The following is a 19,880-nucleotide window of genomic DNA, read 5'->3' as shown; positions in this document are numbered from 1 at the left end:
AAGGCCATTAATTGCTTGAACCCCGCATTGAAGGCTATTTTTTTTTTTTGGTTAAGTTAAAATTTATTCCCAACCAGCATAATGTACGCGACAAATAATTATAATAAAGAGAAATTGACAAACAAAATCTAGCCAACAATGTTATGACCAAACAATCTTGAAAAGATAAAACAAATTCCAACCCATAAGGTTACAATGAAACAAGAGTATTCTCATATGTTGATCAAAACATATGGATAGAGCACACCTAGAAGAACAGCTAAGGCAGACATATAGATTGAGACAAGGAGAATTGACTTTTTGGCTGATTTGGATAATGTTTCAAAGGCTGACTTTAACCCCGCATCACAATGTTTGAAGGAGAATTGACTTTTTGGCATCGATCATGTGTAAAGAGATCAACTTACGTAGGTTGCTAAAGTAATGCTTCACATGTTCATATCTATTAGAGTACTAATTTTTGGCTTGCAAGAAACTAACTGCATTCAGATTCAATCATCTCACGTGCAATTTTGCGGCCCCGATTTACGTTTTAGTTCTCCTAATTGGTGGAGCAATACTTTAGCTAACGGCGGTTGAGAGGCTATATTTGCTACATAGAACTCCTGACTTTGGTTGAAAGGCCAATTTTTCACAAACCTTTTTCATCATATGCACGTCAATAAGTTCATGAACCTGCCTGGTAAAGCTGTCAGATTGACCAAATAAGGTCACAGTCGAATGTATTTTAAGAATCCATTTACAGGGCGATCTAATACACTATTTTTGAGGTAAGAATAGTACTGACTAAGGAAAGCTAAGAGAAAAAGTTCTTTTTTTTTCTATAGATTGAATCATTATACACATTTTTATTGCATTTTCTATTTATGAGCTGAAGGTTAATTTGGATAGCAAAGTAACACATGCGACGACAGTTTTCGGCTAGATTCAATTTGATTACCCCACAATTTGCTATTACAAGAAGAATCCATGGCTATTGCTGATTAAAGAACAGATAAATCAACAAACTAACAAGAATCCGAAGATTAAACTTTTAGGATCTCTTATCCAATACGGATGTTCTTTAGCAAACAAGAAATATTAGAAATTGAGAATGAGTTCACATGGCTTACCCTGGTTGGCAAACATTTCACCCAAATTAGCGAACCAATTTCCGCCATTTGGGAGCATAAGAACCCTCAAATGATTTGCTAAATTTATGGTAAACAATAAGGAAGCTCTACATGCACTGCATGATGGTTTCAGATAGGTTTCAGATAGGTTTGGTTACGGAACGGAACATTACCTTCTAAGTACCTAATGTTTGGCCCATAAATCACTTTAGTTACTTAAGTTTCGCCAAAAATACGTTGATTCCACTCAATTCTGAACATGGTTTAATTGAGAACACTTGATGGGGTTCCTCACTAATTGAGAACTTTGCTTAGTTGTCTGGAGCTAAAGCCCATAACCAATGCGTGCATTTTGTTTTTTTTTTTTTTCACAAAGAAATGGAGGTGATGGCAGCCAATGTTTTGAAAACTGGACCGGACTGGCCGGTTGAACTGCGAACCAGCCATGCCTCTGGTCCGGTTCAATTAAAAATCCAAAGAATTAATTGAACCGATCAAGAATCGGTTGAACTGGTAAAAATCAATAAAAATCGAGAGGTTCAACTGGTTTTTATTAAGTATCTTTTCTAAAAATAAATATTTTAGTTTTATTCAAAATTTTTAATACTAAAATGAATAAAAAATTATTAAACCCTTGAACTGAGGTCGAATCGGTTGAACCGATCGAACCATGAACTGAAAGGTTTTTCAGTTCACTCTCCGGTCCGGATTTAAAAACATTGATGGCTGCCAGAAAAGGGATATGGGGATGTTACAGTTAGACTTATCAACCTTAAGCAACTAATGTACGTAAATGCGGCTTCCCCGATTTTCACACTTGCTATTGTTTTCTTACTACAAACTGTAGAATACCTATTTTCATTTATTTAATTTAGGCATTTTTGGGTCAAAATTAATGTTTCAGAACTTTATCCCAATTGAATAATAAAATAGAGCATATCAACAGGTCCAGGCCTATCAACCAAAAGCAATTTGGGCTGTTAGCCACCACCAAAGTCTTTAAGACTTGGTGGAGTGGAAGGTCAAGGGTTTAAATCTTGCCTCCCATCACTTGCCACTTTAAGTGGCTTCCTCTAAATTCATATGGATGTGTAATGCACTCATCTGATCTAATGGGGGTTCAGTCCCTATCGATTCCCCTGTAAGTCCAATTGGACTCTCCGCCTAGAATATATTAGAGTAGGAGTAGAAGTAGGTTTAGAATAAATAAGTAACAACTGACAAAAAAAAAGGGTCCAAGGCTATCAAGAACCTATAATTCATTTCCCTGTCCCACCAGAAGTGAAAACCACTTGTGCAGAATCTAGTCTTCCATCCTCTTCCTTCTCTCTAGAACTCTACTAGTCAAGATCTTCTTCATCTCTTCCATAGGAGAGAGATCAAATCTGATTTTTCTTCATGGGAGGAAGTATTCTTTATAATTTTTAGTTTCTCTTATTTGAATAAATTTTCTCCCAAGATTTTCTAATGGGAGATTCTTCTCTCTTAGGATCTTCTTAGGATCTTCTAGTGAGAGTTTTATTCTTTTCTAGATTTTTTCTTGTGAGAGCTTTTTAGGTTTTTATCTTTGTGAAATTTGAAATTTTGTAGATCCAAAATTTAGTTCTCAGACCTATAATTTCTCCACTATTATTAGATTTAAATTTCTCTTTGGAGTTGAATTAGTTTTAATCAGATCTAATTGTCAGCAGACATACACTGATATATTGGGCTATAGTGATTAATCCGGATGGAAGATATATAGGAGTATCAATATTATCTTTAATTGTATTGTTTTCTTAGATCTATTATATCTATTGATTTCAATCTATATATATCTATGTCATGTTTGTTGTATTTTCTGCCATTGTTTAAATAAAATGATCTTTTCTATAAAATAAAATTTCACTATCCCACCTAATCCTTCAGTACCAAGATTCCGAATTGAAACAAAATTGTGCACGAAGTAATTTTTAAACAAAATTGCACATGTCCAGCATCTAGCCACAAGCACTCATATTTTCCCAGAGCTATTGTACAGTTTTTTTTCCCCTCTTCCCGAATCTTTTTTTATTAACAAAGCAATTATACAAATTGGTTTTGCAGAATGGAGGTGATGGCAGCCAGAAGAGGGATATGGTTTCCTTTTGGGTTAGAGGCTTGTACGGATTCAAGAAAATGGTTTTCCTCTAAGCAATCATATAAAACTCCAAATATTTTGTAAAACAATTATTTTTATCACGTTTCTACTTGATATACGGCTGTTCCCCTGCTTACGGGCAAAGGTGAAAGTGGATTATTTCATCACAATTATACATTACATTCACTTCGGCCTTTACCTCATTATCAATTTTCCCAATAACTTTGGCCTTTACCTCACTATCAGGTTTCCCATCACTTTAGACTTAATCACTTGGCTTAATCTGGCTTCTTACTCAAAAGTTCTTGAACAATTTAATTATTTATTGTAGTTAAACGTAGGGCTATCAATGGCGGGCTAGTCTGAGCCCGGTCCATTCTACGAGAGAAAAAGCATGCCGAGTCTAAACTTTAATTAGATTGGATAGAATTTGGACCTAAATATTAGGGCCGAATTAAATGTGAACTGTTTTTAGGCCATGCTAGACTCGGATTTGATTAAGGTCCAACTTGTATGTGAATATAACTATACACATAAAATATAGGGTTAAATGTAGAAAACCCCTACAAACTATTACACTAGTTGTAGTTTACACCCTAAAGTATTTTAATAGGCATTTTACACCCTTAGTCACCTAAAAAATAGCACAAAAATTAAGACTATTAGGGTCAAAATGGTGGAAAAATATGAAAATATTGAGCGACTATTGTTGCAATTTTTAAAATCTCATAATTTTCTTCAATGCATCATGATGCCATAACTTTATATAATCAACCAAATTTCACTTGAAATCTTGACAGAATTAAAATTGGGTAGAACCCAAAATTTTTCATATGAATTTAACACAATAATTGCAACAAAGATTTAGCATTGAGCCAAAATTAAAACCCACATATTAGTAAACAAAATATTAGAATTAGAAATTTCTGTAAAACACCTAAATTATTTACTCTTCCTTGATAACAATCTTTTCTTACCTAGGCTAACTTAAAATATGTAGTAAAATTGGGTTACAGAGATTCTTGAATTGAATTTATTCTTTTTCTTCCTTTTTTCCTGCCTCTTTTGTTTTAATTGTCATTAAAAGTGATCATATATTTCATTGTTATATGTTTTCAATTAGAATTTTACTATAAAGTGAAAAATAATCCATTTAAAGTGACAATCTTCTCTACCAAAAGGTATTTTGTGACTTGTAAGCATTTAATAGAGGATAAATTGGTCATTTCATCAATTATTTGGATGAATTTAATTTTATTATTGTTTTCTAGTTGACTAAGGGTGTAAATTGCCTATTAAAATAGTAGTTTGGAGTGTAAAGTGCAACTAGTGCAATAGTTAACCTAAAATATATATAACAATTTATGTAACTTATAATTACACATATTATGACATAAAATGTTAATAATTTATACATAAATTTATAGTAATCCATAATTATAAAATATATATTATATATAATATGTATTTAATATTGAGTTTGAGTCGAGTCTGATTTGAGTCTGAAGTTCATATAATAGTGTGAGCTCATTTTGAACCATTTCATTCAAACCCAAAATCTAAGAGCCCAAATCCCAAAAGTCTATATAATTTGTGAACTGAACTTGGACTTGCCAAAACCCGCTCAGAATACCCAATTGACATGCCTAGGTAAATGTAAAGTTTATTATGGTTAGTAATTGCTAAATGATTCAATGATTGCAATCCTATATACTATATATGTCAGCATGATTTCCTCTTCTTTTTTTTTTTAAGCAAGAAGACAGACTTTTGAAATAGAATATCTATACAATATATAAAAGGGGAGGGGACTTTTGAAGTAAACAATTTTGTGTCACTTTATATTCTTCATAAAACTGCCCTTAGTAACCACCCACTACTATATTTCCTCTTTCCGAGTACCATGTATTTTTTATTATTTTAATTTTGAGCTTATTTAGCAAATCATAATTTATATTGACAACTACCAATTATTATTATAGATTAATATCAATAACTATTTATTTATACACTTTATTTGGTGAATTTGAGAAATAGTGCCAAATATATAAAACCAATTCTCCTGATTATTTTCATCAAATATATTGAAAGCATTCCAATAATATTTTTTCTATTAGTTACACACACATTTGTGTGTGTCTTGAGTACTAGTTAATCATTATACAACACCTAAATAGATCAATCAAATATCAAACATTCGTGACTACGCATTAAGGGTTTGATAGGTCGAGTTCTGTCGAGTTTAAATCAATTCATGTAATTCTTACAATTTTTTGTATAAACCCATATAATTAGATGTAAGTTTGAATTTGTTAAGTGATACAACTAAATTGGCGATCACACCAAAACTGCATTGAATTTATACCAAATATAATAAGAATTATATAAACCGGTTTGAACTATGCTTGGTTTTCTTGGCACTAATAGGGGTTTGTAGGCAAAAATCACAAACCCCTTCACCCCCACCCTCCCCCTCCCCCTCCCCCACACACACATACACACAAATCACGCTTCTCCCAAAGAGAAAAAAGGGTTGGAGGGAGTACAATGGGGTACATGTGAATAGAAATTTTGGTACTTGGGTTATAGCACAGCAAGTGACTCAATCAAATTAATTTGCGTGTGCCTTAGGCATTTGCACAACTATTGTTCGCCGGGCCATGCAACAGAAATTGTGAATCTGTGATCAACAAGTCCAATGGACAGAAAATATATGGCCAGTAGTTATGCTGACCCAATGATTGTACTGCAATGGCTGTCACTTGTCAAGAAGGATCATCCATGTCCCAAAATCAACCGATTGGCCTCCTGGTTTTTGCTATTTCTAACTGTGAACAGTAGAATGTCCATCAATTTCGTCGGCCCTTCCATCCAATGCCAATCCCACCCTCGCTCTTTATTTATACCCTCCCTCGACCAAAACATGTGATTTTGTGCGCAACAGATCTTCTGTCCCATATCCTGTGCCACTCTCTATCTCACTTTTTATTATATTGCTATTTCTCTTACATAAACATCATGTTTTAGTTCTTTTTTGTTTTCTTAACATTCAATAACAATTAGTTGAATAAAAAATAAATACAACAGGTTCAAAAAAGTAATATATAATAGAAAATTAAAAAATACAGTAGAAAATTCATAAAAACCTCATTTTTTTATGCATTTTGATTTTTTGAGTTTGTTAAATTTTGTGTATTACTTAGTTAATAGTTATTGAATATTAAGGAAACAAAAAAGAATTAAAACATGATGTTTATGTAGAAGAAATAGCAATATAATAAAAAGTGGAACAGAAAGTGGCACAGAGTATGAGACAGAAGATCCGTTGCGTTTTTCGTGGGTCTGAGAAATTTGACACAAACCTTTCAACTTCCCATTCCACGCATGATCTAGTACACTAGGACTTCAAAACCAAGGAAGTACAGTAGAAGCAACAAGGGAACTCTCGCTTCTTACTCTATTCTATGCTGCAAGTCAAGTTGCTCGGTCACTAGTACTTAGCAAAACTTTTTTTTTTTTTTTTTGGATGTCAAGGATAAAATTTAAACACATTTGCTAATGCTGATGACATTAGAACCAAAAAAAAAAAAAAGGGATTTGGATGGTAGGTATGGGTGGCCAAGGGTATTGCTGGTATTCAAAAATTAATGCTACAATAATTTTTCACAATAATGCCGAAACTACCTATCCCAAGTCAAAACGGTGAAATTTCTTAAAAAAACAGGGAATGAACCTATCGCTTTCAACTTGAAAAGTTGAAAACTCTCTTATTCAACTTGTCTTTTCAACTGGTATTGGACAGACACTGTTAGCCTTAAGACTCATAAAATGATCTTCATCCATCTTATGTCAGCTACCAAATTGATGCAATTGTGTCCTGTTCTATAGTCTGATTGGACGTAATTGCAATTACAATTCTAACAGAGACACTTAACAGAGATTGGATTGATTATTTTACATCTTTTTATTGTAGAGTAATTTTTTATGGGTAATAGGGTTACTGTGATAAACACACTTAAACAAAAAATCATGTTGCCATCAGTCCATCCCTGAATGCAAGTGTACGACCATTTTTTACTTTGTAACATGAAACATTTTTTCCTACGTCGATTCTCCCTTTAATGGAGGTAACATTTTTTCGTTGTAATTAATCCATAAGAATAGGAAACGAAAGAAACCCTATGGACCTCTCCTTGTTTATTAGAATGAATATGGACAATAATTCACTGAATTTACTAAACATTCATGAACGGTACAGAATATAACCGAAGCCCAATACAGCGGCATTTTCTTTTCCCCCCTGGATTAGCTTTAAAAAAGGCCCAACGGTACTGTATTTTTGTAACCAGACAAACTCTAAATTGGCATCGGACCACAAACCAAAAGTTCGAGAGGAAACCGACATATTCCATAAGTTTTTTTTTTTTTTTTTTTGTCAAAAACATATTCCATAAGTTGCATGTGGCTATTGTGTATGTCAGTAGCTGCTCTGTCCATAATGGAATGAGCACGCCGAAGTCCATAAGTAAATTTGTCAAATAGATGAGACCAAAAATCTTAAATGGCCACTCAACCATACAAACCACCATATTCTTAGTGATCTCTCTTTCAAATTGACCACTCAACTCACCAAAATAGTGTATTAGCTAGCTTCTATTCAAATTTTGTTATTAGATCTACCATTTTCATTTGATTTCAAGGTTCTTGGAAACAATTCACAAGAACTTGAGCATATAATTTAGATTTTTTTTGTCAAAACTTTTAAATTAGAATATATTAAAGCAACTATTAAAATTTTTGGTACACGAAATGCATATGGAGCTCAGTCCGTTAGCATTAACAAAAATATTTGACGGAATGAGCACTAGTACACGGATTTAAGAGTTAAGTGACTATATTGAAACAAAAAATGTTTGAGTGGTCAAAAGTGTAGAGTAGAAAAAGTTTAGTGGCCATCAGAGTTTTTAGGTTCAGATTGAGAAGTTTAGTGGACATATTGACCCTTAAATTTTGACATGTGATTTGCACGCATTTGGTTTATTTTGTAAATTAAGAGCAAAATCCAACAAGATGACCACATATATTCCGTTTAGTTAGTTGAGTGGCTGAATTGTGATGAAAAATAGTTTGATGATAAAAAATAGACGTAGAAAATAGTTTAATGGGTGCCAAGATATTTTGCCCAAAAATTAATGGTACTAATTAGAAACGCTAGAAAGAAAAATTACTACACTAAAAAAACAAATCGGGGCAGGGCAACCCACTCTTCTGCTCCTCCGCCTTGATTTATTGATGAAAGCACGCCAATTTAAGATCATCTGGGTTGATTTTATTGGAAAATGAAAAGCATTTTTATTTTGCTCAGGATGAAATTCCATAAGCATGTCTTCTGCCTGAACATCTTAATAGAATGCATACGTATCATATTATAATTTATGGTGGATGATAAACTTGTAATGGTAGCTTCACAGTTTTCAAGCAGTGTGAGTATCTTCACTATCATGCTTTCAGGTTCTACTAGCTTCTTCGCAAATTTTCTGATTGGAGAATGAAAAAGAGGATTCTCTAGTTCTACAGCAAAGTGAACATAAAACACAAGAAGTACCTTATTTCAATAGGAGAAGTTCTCAGCGTGACTCAAATCCTAGCTAATAGTCTTGATTTTGAAGCCCAAAATTGCACTTGAACGAATACAGATGAAGCTGAAAAAGCTGTTTAAACTGAGATGCAGTGTATCTTTTTTTTTTTTTTTGGGGGGTAGAAAACCGAACAAGAGAACGTATCCTTTTTTTTTTGTTTTATAAAAGCATTTTTTACAGTTTTTGGGAAATCCAGGAATCAAACATTTCGTTTGTAGGTTACGGCCCAAAATTCATAACTAAGTTATTGTCTTTCAGCATGTCCGTGTCAGTTATCACGTGTCCGGGGGTTGCTTTGCATGGCAAGCCCAATAAGAGCACTACTGGGAAGAAGAATTCTAATTAACATTACTCCTACTCCTAAGTAATTTTATTCCTCGTGTATATAAGCTATCTTTTTCTTATAATTCTTTTTGGCCTTTGCCTAAATAGAGGAAATAAGGTGGAGCAGATGGTTTAACACCAACAATAAATGTCGTAAGATTCTCTTTAGATTGAAGTGGATTCATTGTTGATGATGCTGGCAGGGTGTCGAAACCTGCACAATAATAAAATTAAACCTAATTGCCAGTTAAAATGACCAAAATCCAATTTCAAGTACTGGAGTAGGGACTCTAGGTGTGCAATGGGTTACTTGATTCACCCTGTTCCCGAAGAGTTTGCTTGATCCGATATACCCGAATGGAATGGTTATTGTAAACAGGGCAAGTAGGGTCGTATCCTCAGGGACTGGGTATATTTGTCTCTTAAGAAATTCAAAGCAACGCAGGAGGTGATTTTGCAGGAACGATGACAATCAAATAACTTAAATAAGAAAATAAAAATGAATAACGAACTAGAGATTAAACCACCATTCACTGAACTCAGAACGACAATAATTAAAGGCCTAAATCAATTAAAACAAGGAAACAATTAAAAATAAAATAAAGTAGGCAACTAAAAAGTCAAATGGCAATTCACTAAAATCGGAGTAATATTAATTAAAGAATCTAGCCAAGAAATAACTTCAGCAATGGTTCACCTAATTGATCATTGATGCAAAGGCAATTCCAATTATTTACTGATAAATAGGTTATAACTGTCAAACAAGCGATGACAGTCAACCCCTCCTTACTGTGTCGGTGATTAAGGTACGCCCGTTAATCACTGCTCTAATTGGGGAATAATTCTAGGTACGCCCGTAAGATTTAATTTCCCAATTGCTTTACGTATTAGAGGAGCCCTATTCTAACCAAATAACACACTACCAGGGTTATTTTAAGTTAGCCCGCGTATCCCCCTGACACGAAGCTAATCGTGCCAGTTGTCATTATTTCAGGACAATTAAACAATTACGGATTTAATGCCCTAATTGACAATAGGTTACCAGATCAATTAATTATCCGGATCCAAGACAATCAATTAATTGAATAACCATAAGCATAGCAATCAAGAAATATACGAATACCAATAAATAAAAGGGAAAGATTAAATTAAATCGATCTCACAATTTTTAAGTAACCCAAAGCATCCGTCGTTTCTTGACTAGAATGAGGAAATTAGTTCATATTTGATGAACTAAGCCCACGGGAAATTTTAGCAAAAGTCACGGCCTTAGTCTGCATTTCAGGAATCCGCAATTCGTCGAACAATTAGAAGGCAAATGAGAGTCACAGACAGCAATTGAATCTCTCTATTATTCCTAACATCCGTAGAGCAAAGCCACTCAAAAGGTACAAGGAGTAAAAGTCAAAGCTAGAGGAAAAGTTGCTTCCTCCTGACAAGCGTGGAGAAAAGCAATGAAAAACTAGCAAGAAAAGTCAAAGTGAAGCTAAAGAAAAATAGTGCTAGTTTTCTGCAATCTAATAGTTCCTATTCTCATGTCTAACTCCCATGTGCCGCGGCTCTCCCTTCAGTCGTCACCTCCTGTGCGGCCTTCCAGCTAGGAAAAGAACCAACCCTTTTTCGGTCCAGCCCATGCCCAAAAGAAAGGGCCCAAAGATTTTTTTCTTTTCCAAAATCGCCCCTAGGACAAGCGCTGCCACTTGCATTTCTTTTCTGTCAAATTGGTACTTGTTATCATATTTTTGTTCTACTCCCTGAAATAAATGCCAAATACTAAAAGTGAGTAGAATCTAGCAATTAATCCACATTAGGTCAGGTAATAGAGGAAATTAATAATAAAATAAATGATAAAATTGCAACCTATCAATCCCCCCCCACACCTAAACCATGCTTGCCCTTAAGCATGAAAACAACAAACAAACACCAATATTTGATAGTGGCTATTGTTCTATCCAACAAATTGCCAAGATACTAAGGAAAACCATATATCGAACACTAGTGATCAGAATCCGAGAAGCATCCCCCCAGTTAGCCTCGAAACTACAAACTCTTTCAATTTTCAAACTAGCTAATCTAAGAAAAAGGAATGGCACACAACATTTATCAGCTAATGGTCCAAATATTCACACAAGTCTCCATATTAAGTCCATAAACTGGCAAGCTTTCCTATTATTTATTCTTTCTTTTTTCCTCCCCTTTTTTTCGTTTTCTCATTTTTTTTTGAGTCAATAATAATTAACACAAAAAGACTTAGTCTTTAGCCGTCGAGGCCTTTTGACGCGAACTCCAACATTTTTAGATGAAAGAGCCCGGTTACTCAGCTCCTACTGCTATACGACCACGTACTCATAGAAAGCACCACCTTTTGACGCAAGAATCGACACTTTTAGGTGCAGATTCCCGGTTACTCAGTAGTAACTAATAGCGGAGTACAGTCAAGCTTATTCACAGCCAAACAATGCAAAAACGCAAAATAACAACACTAATAATCACGCATAGGAGCAGCTTGCCTCATTATTGCCAAACATGGAGAACTGGAGTCAATATTGGACCAATTCACATTAAAATGCCAACAGTAATTCCCTATGCCTAGAAAAGTTAACAAAGAAATCAAAAAAGTCAAGCAGTCCGATAATGACCAAGGAGATATCTTGGATTCAACCACATTAACCCGATACATTATTTTATTTTATTTAAAAAAAAAAAACTCGGCAAAAGTAGAATTAGAGTCAATAAACCAACATCCAAATTTTTCTTTCTTTTTTTATTTTTTTTTGAGAAAGCACATGAGAGACAAGCACCAAGAAAAGAAAATAAGCAGCTAGAAATAAAACTAACAACTACTAAAAACTAAAAACACTAGCACCCTATAAGGCCCCCCATACCTATAGGACACATTGTCCTCAATGTGACGAATAAACAGCAAAAGTGAGAGAGAAAGAAACCAAACTTCCCTGAAGCTGGGTCAAAGCGGTGGGCGAGGTGGAAACGGAGGAGCGAAGCCCGTATGAAGTAGAAACTGCGCCAAATTCTGTGCCTTGCCAGCGACATTAGCGTCAACGTTGACCATCCGAGCCTCCAAAGCCTGAACCTGCTCCCGGAGTTGCTGCCATTCAGTAGTCCCATGTGGTGGAGGTGGTGCAGAAGAAGATGGCCCAGCCGTGTCCTCGGCTGACCTAGGAAATGAGGAAGGCCCTGCTTGGGTCGAAGGGTGTGCCCTCGAAGCTCGAACTGGGCCCGAAGGGGTAAACAGGTAGGAACCGTCGGGCAGGCGCTCGACGACTCCCATCTTCTCCAAACAATTCACGTCCAAGAGCTCCATCTCGAACGCCAAATGTAGGTCGTGGTCCTCCAGGTTAAGAACCCCCAACTGTGTCGCCAAGTGGGTGATATAGGACCCAAGGATTAGGGGCTTGTTCTTTTTGGCTAAGACGGTCTTGAACTGCGCCGCCAACCAACACCCCAAGTTGACCTTGATGTTATTCTTCATACTCCAGATGAAGAAAAACTCGGGTCGAGAGAGAATGCCGGAGCTGTCCTTCCAACCGGAGTAGCTGTAGGCTAAGAATCGATGAACGTATCGGGCGCTAGGGTCCTTAAGAAAGGAGCTCCTAGACCGAGAAAGGTCGTAGCGGTGCCGATCGGTAGACATGTCTTCCCACATAGTGCGGTAGCGGGAGAGAAAAGGTTCTATGTAGTCACAGGCACTCTCACCATACTCCCTAGTCTCAGCATACTCTTGAGTAATGAATCCAAATGCCAGATTAAATTGGGTAATCGAAAAATTAAATTCCCGACCCATCAGACGGAAGCGGATGACATTGGGTGTCTCAACTGTGTACCTCGTGGGCAGCTCAAACTCAAAGGTAGAATAAAACTCTCGAGTCAGCTCGACAAAGGCGGGGCAGAAGATATCAAGATACGGGCGCCACCCGATGGCTGTAAACATCTGCTCGACCTCCTCTCGTATGCCTAGGCCCATCACGGTTAATTTGTCCCAAGTTTTGCAAGGTATAATATGCCGCTCACAGACCTTAGCATATCTCTGCTGATCGGCGGGTCTAGTGAAGGTTAGGTGCCCTCCAAAGTGAGTTGGGGTATCCACCTGAGCACCCCTACCCCTACCCAAGCGGGTTCGAACACTAGAAGAAGAGGGTAGGTTGGAAGGTGTATTCACAGGAATAGATGCATGTGGAGGGGGTTGAGAACGAGGGGCCCTAGACCTAGAGGATGATTTTGGTCTCACCATGTGGAAAATCCAGCAGAAGCAACTAGCAAAAGAAACTCAGCAAAAACAAAGCAGAAATCTCCCAGTAGTAACCCAATCAATAACAATCAAAAGGGTTTCAGCAATTAAAAATGCCCAATGCCCCACAGAAGGCGAACAAACTGTTATGAGCTCAATGACTATAGCAATGAAAGTAACCCCAGCAAGTGTGCCAGTCCACAGAAGTCAATAAGTACCCCGATATAGTAAGGCCCTTCCCAATCAGCAATTCAACAAGTAATTAAACAGAATATTACCAATCTCAACAAGTAATTCACGCGGCCAGCCTCCCTAATTCAACAAGCAATTTCAGAAATAACTCAACCAAAATCCCAAAAGAAACCTCAGCGAGTTATCCAGCAATTCATGCAAAATAGTGCCCAGCAATTCATAACGAGTCAACCAATGTCCACAATCAACGTGAGGTTCAAAGTGTCCTCCAAAGTTAACAAACAATCACAGCAACTCAGTTCACCCAAAGTTCCCACAAATGGCTCCAGTTGGCCAATTAATTGCACAATTTAACCCAACCCAAAAGAAATAGCAGTTCCAAGCAAAAATAGTCCAACCAGTACCACTGGCGGAAATCAACAATTGAGAAAATAAACTCCAACCGTCAACAATGCCAATTGGGGAAAATCCGAAACAGCACCAATCAATATTAGAAATTGGGGAATGAAGTCCAAATACCTCCACCAGTACCTCGGCAGTCGGTGGACAGAGCAGCAAGCAGTGTCGCGGAACTGGGGTGAGAGGGAGCGACACAAATGGCTGGCGGTGAAGCGGTTATGGTGGAAGTGGAGGAAACGGAGGATGAGCTGGAGGGAGAAGGAAGGGCGAGACTTGGTGGTGGCGCGCGCAGAGGGCGGCAGCTTGCGGTCGTTGCTGGCGGCGTGGGTGGCGCGCGCGTGGTTGAAGAGCGGCGGCGGTGCTCGATGGATCTGCGGTGGTGGAAGGCAGCGGCGGCTGCTCGCGGTTGGCAGAGAGAGCTGGTGGTGGACAGCAGCGGAGAGAGAGGGAGAGAAACGCAGCGGATAGCAATTGGACTCCAGCGGCGGCGGCCCGCGGCGTCAGCGCGCGCGTAGAGGAAAATGAGAGCTTGCGCCTGCGGCGGCCGTGGATGGCGGCGTGCGGCTGGGAGATCGAGGAAGACGGTGGCGCGCGGTGTAGGTGGAGCAGGAGGCGCGTGGTTGGGGAGCACAGCGCGAGGTGGGTGGTGGACTTGAAGTGCGGCGGCGTGTGGAACAAAAGAAAGAGAGGGCAAACAAAGGCAGCGGGAAGAAGAAAGAAGAAAGAAAGAAGAAGAGGAAAGAAAGAAAAGAAGGAAAAAGAAAAAAAAAATTTTGTTTCTCTTTTTAGGCTCCATTTGAGCTACGGTGAGAAATATTTTTATTTTTTTTTCCTTTTTTTTGTTTTTTTTTGTTTTTGAATCCTTACCTTTCCCGCGAACATGACCCGGGCACGTCAAGAGGGCCAGAGAGCTCTCTGACCGTGAGCTCTCTGTTCGTCATGACGCGGGCACGTCATGAGGGCAGGATAGCTCTCTGACCGTGAGCTTTCTGCCAGATGACGCGGGCGCGCCGAGTCAGATAGACACCTACAACTCACCAAAAACGAAAATTTCAAGCCCGAAACCAATCAAACTCAAGGAAAACACAGTGAGATTATCACACAAAGCCAAACAAACAAGTAAAAGAGATTGGGTTGTCTCCCAATGAGCGCCTTTCTTTAATGTCTTTGGCTAGACATGGTACGGTGTCGCTAATTAGGACACGGTGGTGCGTCTAAACTTATTGTCTCCTCCTCTCCACTTAAGAAACCCTCGTAATAATGCTTGAGGCGATGTCCATTCACCACAAACTTGTTGTCTGATTTAGCACTTTGGATTTCAACTGCACCATAGGGAAAAACATGAGTAACAATAAAAGGTCCAATCCAACGGGAACGTAGCTTACCTGGAAATAGCTTGAGCCTGGATTGGTACAAGAGGACCTTCTGACCAACTTCAAAGGTTTTTCTAGAAATTTGCTGATCATGAAATGCCCGGCTTCTCTCCTTATAAATTAAAGCGTTTTCATACGCTTCGTTTCGGATCTCTTCCAACTCTTGCAAATCCAACTTTCGTTGGGCACCGGCCTCTTCCAAGTTCATGTTACATTGCTTAATCACCCAAAAAGCCTTGTGCTTGAACTCCACTGGAAAATGGCACGACTTCCCAAATACCAACCTGTACGGCGACATCCCTATTGGAGTCTTGTACGCCGTCCGATAGGTCCAGAGTGCATCTTCCAACCGTTGACTCCAATCTTTCCTATCGGGGCGCACTATTTTCTCCAAGATGGATTTGATTTCCCGGTTCGATACCTCCGCTTGACCATTGGTCTGAGGGTGGTACGACGTTGAAACCCTGTGGAATACACCATACTTGTAAAACAACGCAGCTATGGTTTTGTTGCAGAAGTGTGTTCCCCTATCACTGACAATAGCTCTTGGCATTCCAAATCGCACAAAAATATTAGACCTGATAAAATCTGCAACTACTTTCGAGTCATTAGTCCTAGTGGCCTTAGCTTCCACCCATTTAGACACATAATCAATTGCCAGCAAAATATATATAAAACCAAAGGAAGTAGGAAAAGGCCCCATGAAATCTATACCCCAGACATCAAAAATTTCAACAAAAATCAACGGGACTTGGGGCATATGATTTCTACGGGCTATATTACCTACCCTTTGACAGCGATCACATGACTTACAGAACACATAGGCATCATTAAACAACGAAGGCCAATAAAATCCACTTTCTAAAACCTTATGAGCAGTTCTCTTGGGTCCAAAATGACCTCCACAGGCAAAAGTATGACAGAAAGCTAAAATCGATTGAAATTCAACTTCACTTACACATCTCCTCATCACTTGATCTGCACATCTCTTCCACAGGTACGGATCATCCCAGATGAAGTACTTGGCGTCGCTCTTCAATTTATCTCTCTTTGATTTTGGCCAACCTGCAGGAAAATTACCCGTTACTAGATAATTGACTAAATCAGCATACCAAGGCAATTGAGAATTTAAGGAAAATAAATGCTATTCAGGGAATGCATCTTTCAACGGCTCGCTCTCCTCCCCAACTGGTATGCGACTCAAATGGTCTGCTACTAGATTCTCTGAGCCTTTTTATCCCTAATCTCTAAGTCAAATTCCTGTAGTAGCAATATCCACCTGATGAGTCTCGGTTTGGCATCTTTCTTGGTCATTAGATACCTTAATGCTGTGTGGTCAGAAAATACAATTACTTTAGCACCTAGCAAATATGATCTGAATTTTTCTAAAGCAAAAATTACTGCTAGGAGCTCCTTCTCAGTAGTGGAGTAATTCAGTTGAGCTCCATTCAATGCTCGGGACGCATAGTAGATGACGTGGGCTGCCTTTCCCATTCTTTGCCCCAGCACAGCCCCTACAGAATGATCACTGGCATCACACATGATCTCAAATGGTAGACTCCAGTCAGGGAGCTGGATGATTGGGGGTGAGGTCAACAACTCTTTCAACTTGTCGAAGGCTTTCTCACATTTGTCATTGAATTCGAAGGTTACCTCCTTTTGTAAGAGTTGGAACAACGGGGCCCCAATTTTTGAAAAATCCTTGATGAACCTCCGATAGAAACCTGCATGTCCAAGGAAAGAGCGTACCTCCCGCACACTCACGGGATAAGGCAAAGCAGATATAATATCTATTTTCGTCCTGTCAACTTCAATACCCTTAGACAACACAACATGACCTAAGATTATCCCGTGGTCAACCATAAAATGACATTTTTCCCAATTGAGCACAAGATTAGTCTCTATACACCTTATCAGGATCAATTTCAGATTATCTAGACATGTATCAAAACTATCACCATACACACTGAAATCATCCATGAAAACTTCAATTATTTTCTCCACATACTCAGAAAAAATACTTACCATACACCTCTGGAATGTTGCAGGTGCATTGCACAACCCGAATGGCATTCGTCTATAGGCGAAGGTCCCGAACGGGCACGTGAAGGTTGTCTTCTCTTGATCCTCTGGTGCAATTGCTATCTGAAAATAACCTGAAAATCCATCCAAAAAGCAATAATAAGCTCTACAAGCCAACCGTTCAACCATTTGGTCAATGAAAGGGAGAGGAAAATGATCCTTTTTGGTGACGGCGTTTAACCTACGGTAGTCAATACACTGCCTCCATCCAGTGGGTTTGCGCACTGGCACGAGTTCACCCGTTTGGTTGGCCTCTACCGTCACTCCTGCCTTCTTTGGGACTACCTGGACCGGACTCACCCAAGGGCTATCTGATATTGCAAAAATGATCCCCACATCTAGCAATTTTAAAATTTCTTTCTTTACAACTTCCATCATTAGGGGGTTGAGCCTCCTTTGAGCCTGCCGAACAGGTTTAGCATCCTCTTCCAGTCTAATCCGGTGCATATAGATAACCGGGCTGATCCCCTTAATGTCTGCGATTGTCCAACCTATCGCCTCTTTATGCTCTCTAAGGACCTGGATCAGTTTCTCCTCCTGGATTTTTGACAGTGCCGATGAGATAATCACCGGGAGTATCTTATTGTCACCCAGATATGCATATTTCAGGTGCTCTGGTAAGGGCTTCAACTCCAAAACAGGCGCCTGCACCACCGATGGCAATACCCTCTGGTGAGGTTCGGGAATGAATATAGGTGAAACTTCGTACCTTTTTGTGGAGGTTGGCAATGAGTGTAATGCTCCTATTGTGCATTTTAAATTTTCACTCCACTCCACTCCACCTCAGGAGTTGTCTCCAACTCGAGGTGCTTGGTCAAAGCTACCTCCAACTCATCCCTGCCAACAGTTTCAAATACTTCCTGCACCGCAGGGTCAATAGCACTCACAGAGAAAACTGAGCTACAGTTGGAGTTTGAGGGATATTTCATAGTATCAAAGATATTAAAGTGCACAATTTTCCCATCAAATTCCATGGACAAGGTACCCTTATTAACATCAATTTTTGTTTGTGCTGTACTCATAAAGGGTCTACCTAATAACAAAGGTGAGGGATCGGATGAGTGATCATCATCCATATTAAGTACATAAAAGTCAGCTGGAAACACCAAATCATTAACTTTTACCAACACATCTTCAATCAATCCATCAGGATATGCATTGGTTCGGTCAGCTAATTGAATAATTATCCCAGTTTCTTTTAATGGACCTAGTTTTAGAGAAGCATAGATAGATTTAGGCATGACATTAATTGATACTCCCAGATCCAACATAGCCCTTCTAATCACAGTGTTGCCTATCCTACAGGGGATAGTAAACATACTTGGGTCCCCGCACTTGGGTGGAAGCTTTCTCTGCAGGACCGCTGACATATTCTCCCCAACAATGACCCTCTCATCTCCCCTCAACCGCCTTCGGTTGACACACAAGTCCCTTAGGAATTTGGCATACTTTGGTACTTGTTTGATTGCGTCTAACAGGGGTATATTTATCTCAACCTTGCGAAAAACCTCCAAGATCTCCTTCTCCTTATCCTGCTTCTTCGATTTTTTCAACCTGTTAGGAAAAGGAGGCGGGTTAGTTTTAACTGTAATTACTGGGTCTGGAAGTACCTTTGGGTCTGCACCATTGCTGTCCTCCCTCTCAAACTCATTTTCGATCTTTTCCTCATCCTTATCCTTAGGGATCACAGGTTCATGCCCCTGAATTTCCTTCCCGCTCCTTAGGGTCATTGCGCTCACGTTCTTCGGATTTAATTCAGGCTGAGACGGCAATTTACCTTGGTTCTGGGAATCCAAACGGTTGATTGTTATGGCCATTTGACTTATCTGATTCCTTATGTCCTGCATTTCGGAGTCCGTCCTTTGCTGATTTTGAGTAATGGTTGCCATCATTTGTTTCATCATCTCCTCCAAAGACGGACCAGAGCTTGGGGGCGGAGGTGGTCGGGGTTGGTATTGCTGCTGGTACCCTGGTTACTTATTTGGAACAAAATTAGACTGCCTGTTCGGTGCAAAGTTGGGCTGCCTATTTCCTCCATAACTGAGGTTGGGATGATCTCTCCACCCGGGATTGTAGGTGCTTGAGTAAGGGTCGTACTGCTTTCTTGGCGCGGGCGCGTGGCCAGTCATGTTCACCTGTTCTGCAGTTTCTTCCTGAATCATTGGGCACATGTCTGCAGAGTGACCCATACCAGTGCAAATCCCACACACCTTGGCCTGAGATGCATTTCCTACAGCCAGTTGCCTAACAAACGAGGTCAACTCAGTTAGCTGCTGCTGGATAGAGGATGTCTCTACCTCATTCACCTTACGTATTGCGATGTCCTCTCTCGAACTGAATTGTTGTGAATTCTCTGCCATCCCCTCTATTAACTCCCGTGCTTCCTGAGGGGTT

At 39.0% G+C, this 19,880-nt stretch overlaps 1 protein-coding gene across 1 annotated transcript; it reads right to left on the bottom strand.

Annotated features, from left to right (window-relative positions):
- Positions 1-15,222: 15,222 nt before the first annotated feature.
- Positions 15,223-19,375, bottom strand: LOC140038591 (uncharacterized). The gene is made up of 6 exons (XM_072083976.1): positions 18,269-19,375; positions 17,561-18,155; positions 16,766-17,242; positions 15,983-16,469; positions 15,417-15,868; positions 15,223-15,353 (listed from the first exon to the last, which is right to left on the bottom strand). The coding sequence occupies exons 1-6, from the start codon at positions 19,373-19,375 to the stop codon at positions 15,223-15,225; spliced, it is 3,249 nt and encodes a 1,082-aa protein (XP_071940077.1).
- Positions 19,376-19,880: the final 505 nt, after the last annotated feature.

The sequence above is a fragment of the Coffea arabica genome, chromosome 3e, assembly GCF_036785885.1.
Source record: "Coffea arabica cultivar ET-39 chromosome 3e, Coffea Arabica ET-39 HiFi, whole genome shotgun sequence".
Classification (NCBI taxonomy): domain Eukaryota; kingdom Viridiplantae; phylum Streptophyta; class Magnoliopsida; order Gentianales; family Rubiaceae; genus Coffea; species Coffea arabica.
The sequence above is the reverse complement of the archived record's forward strand: the minus strand, read 5'-3'. Positions and strand labels throughout refer to the sequence as shown.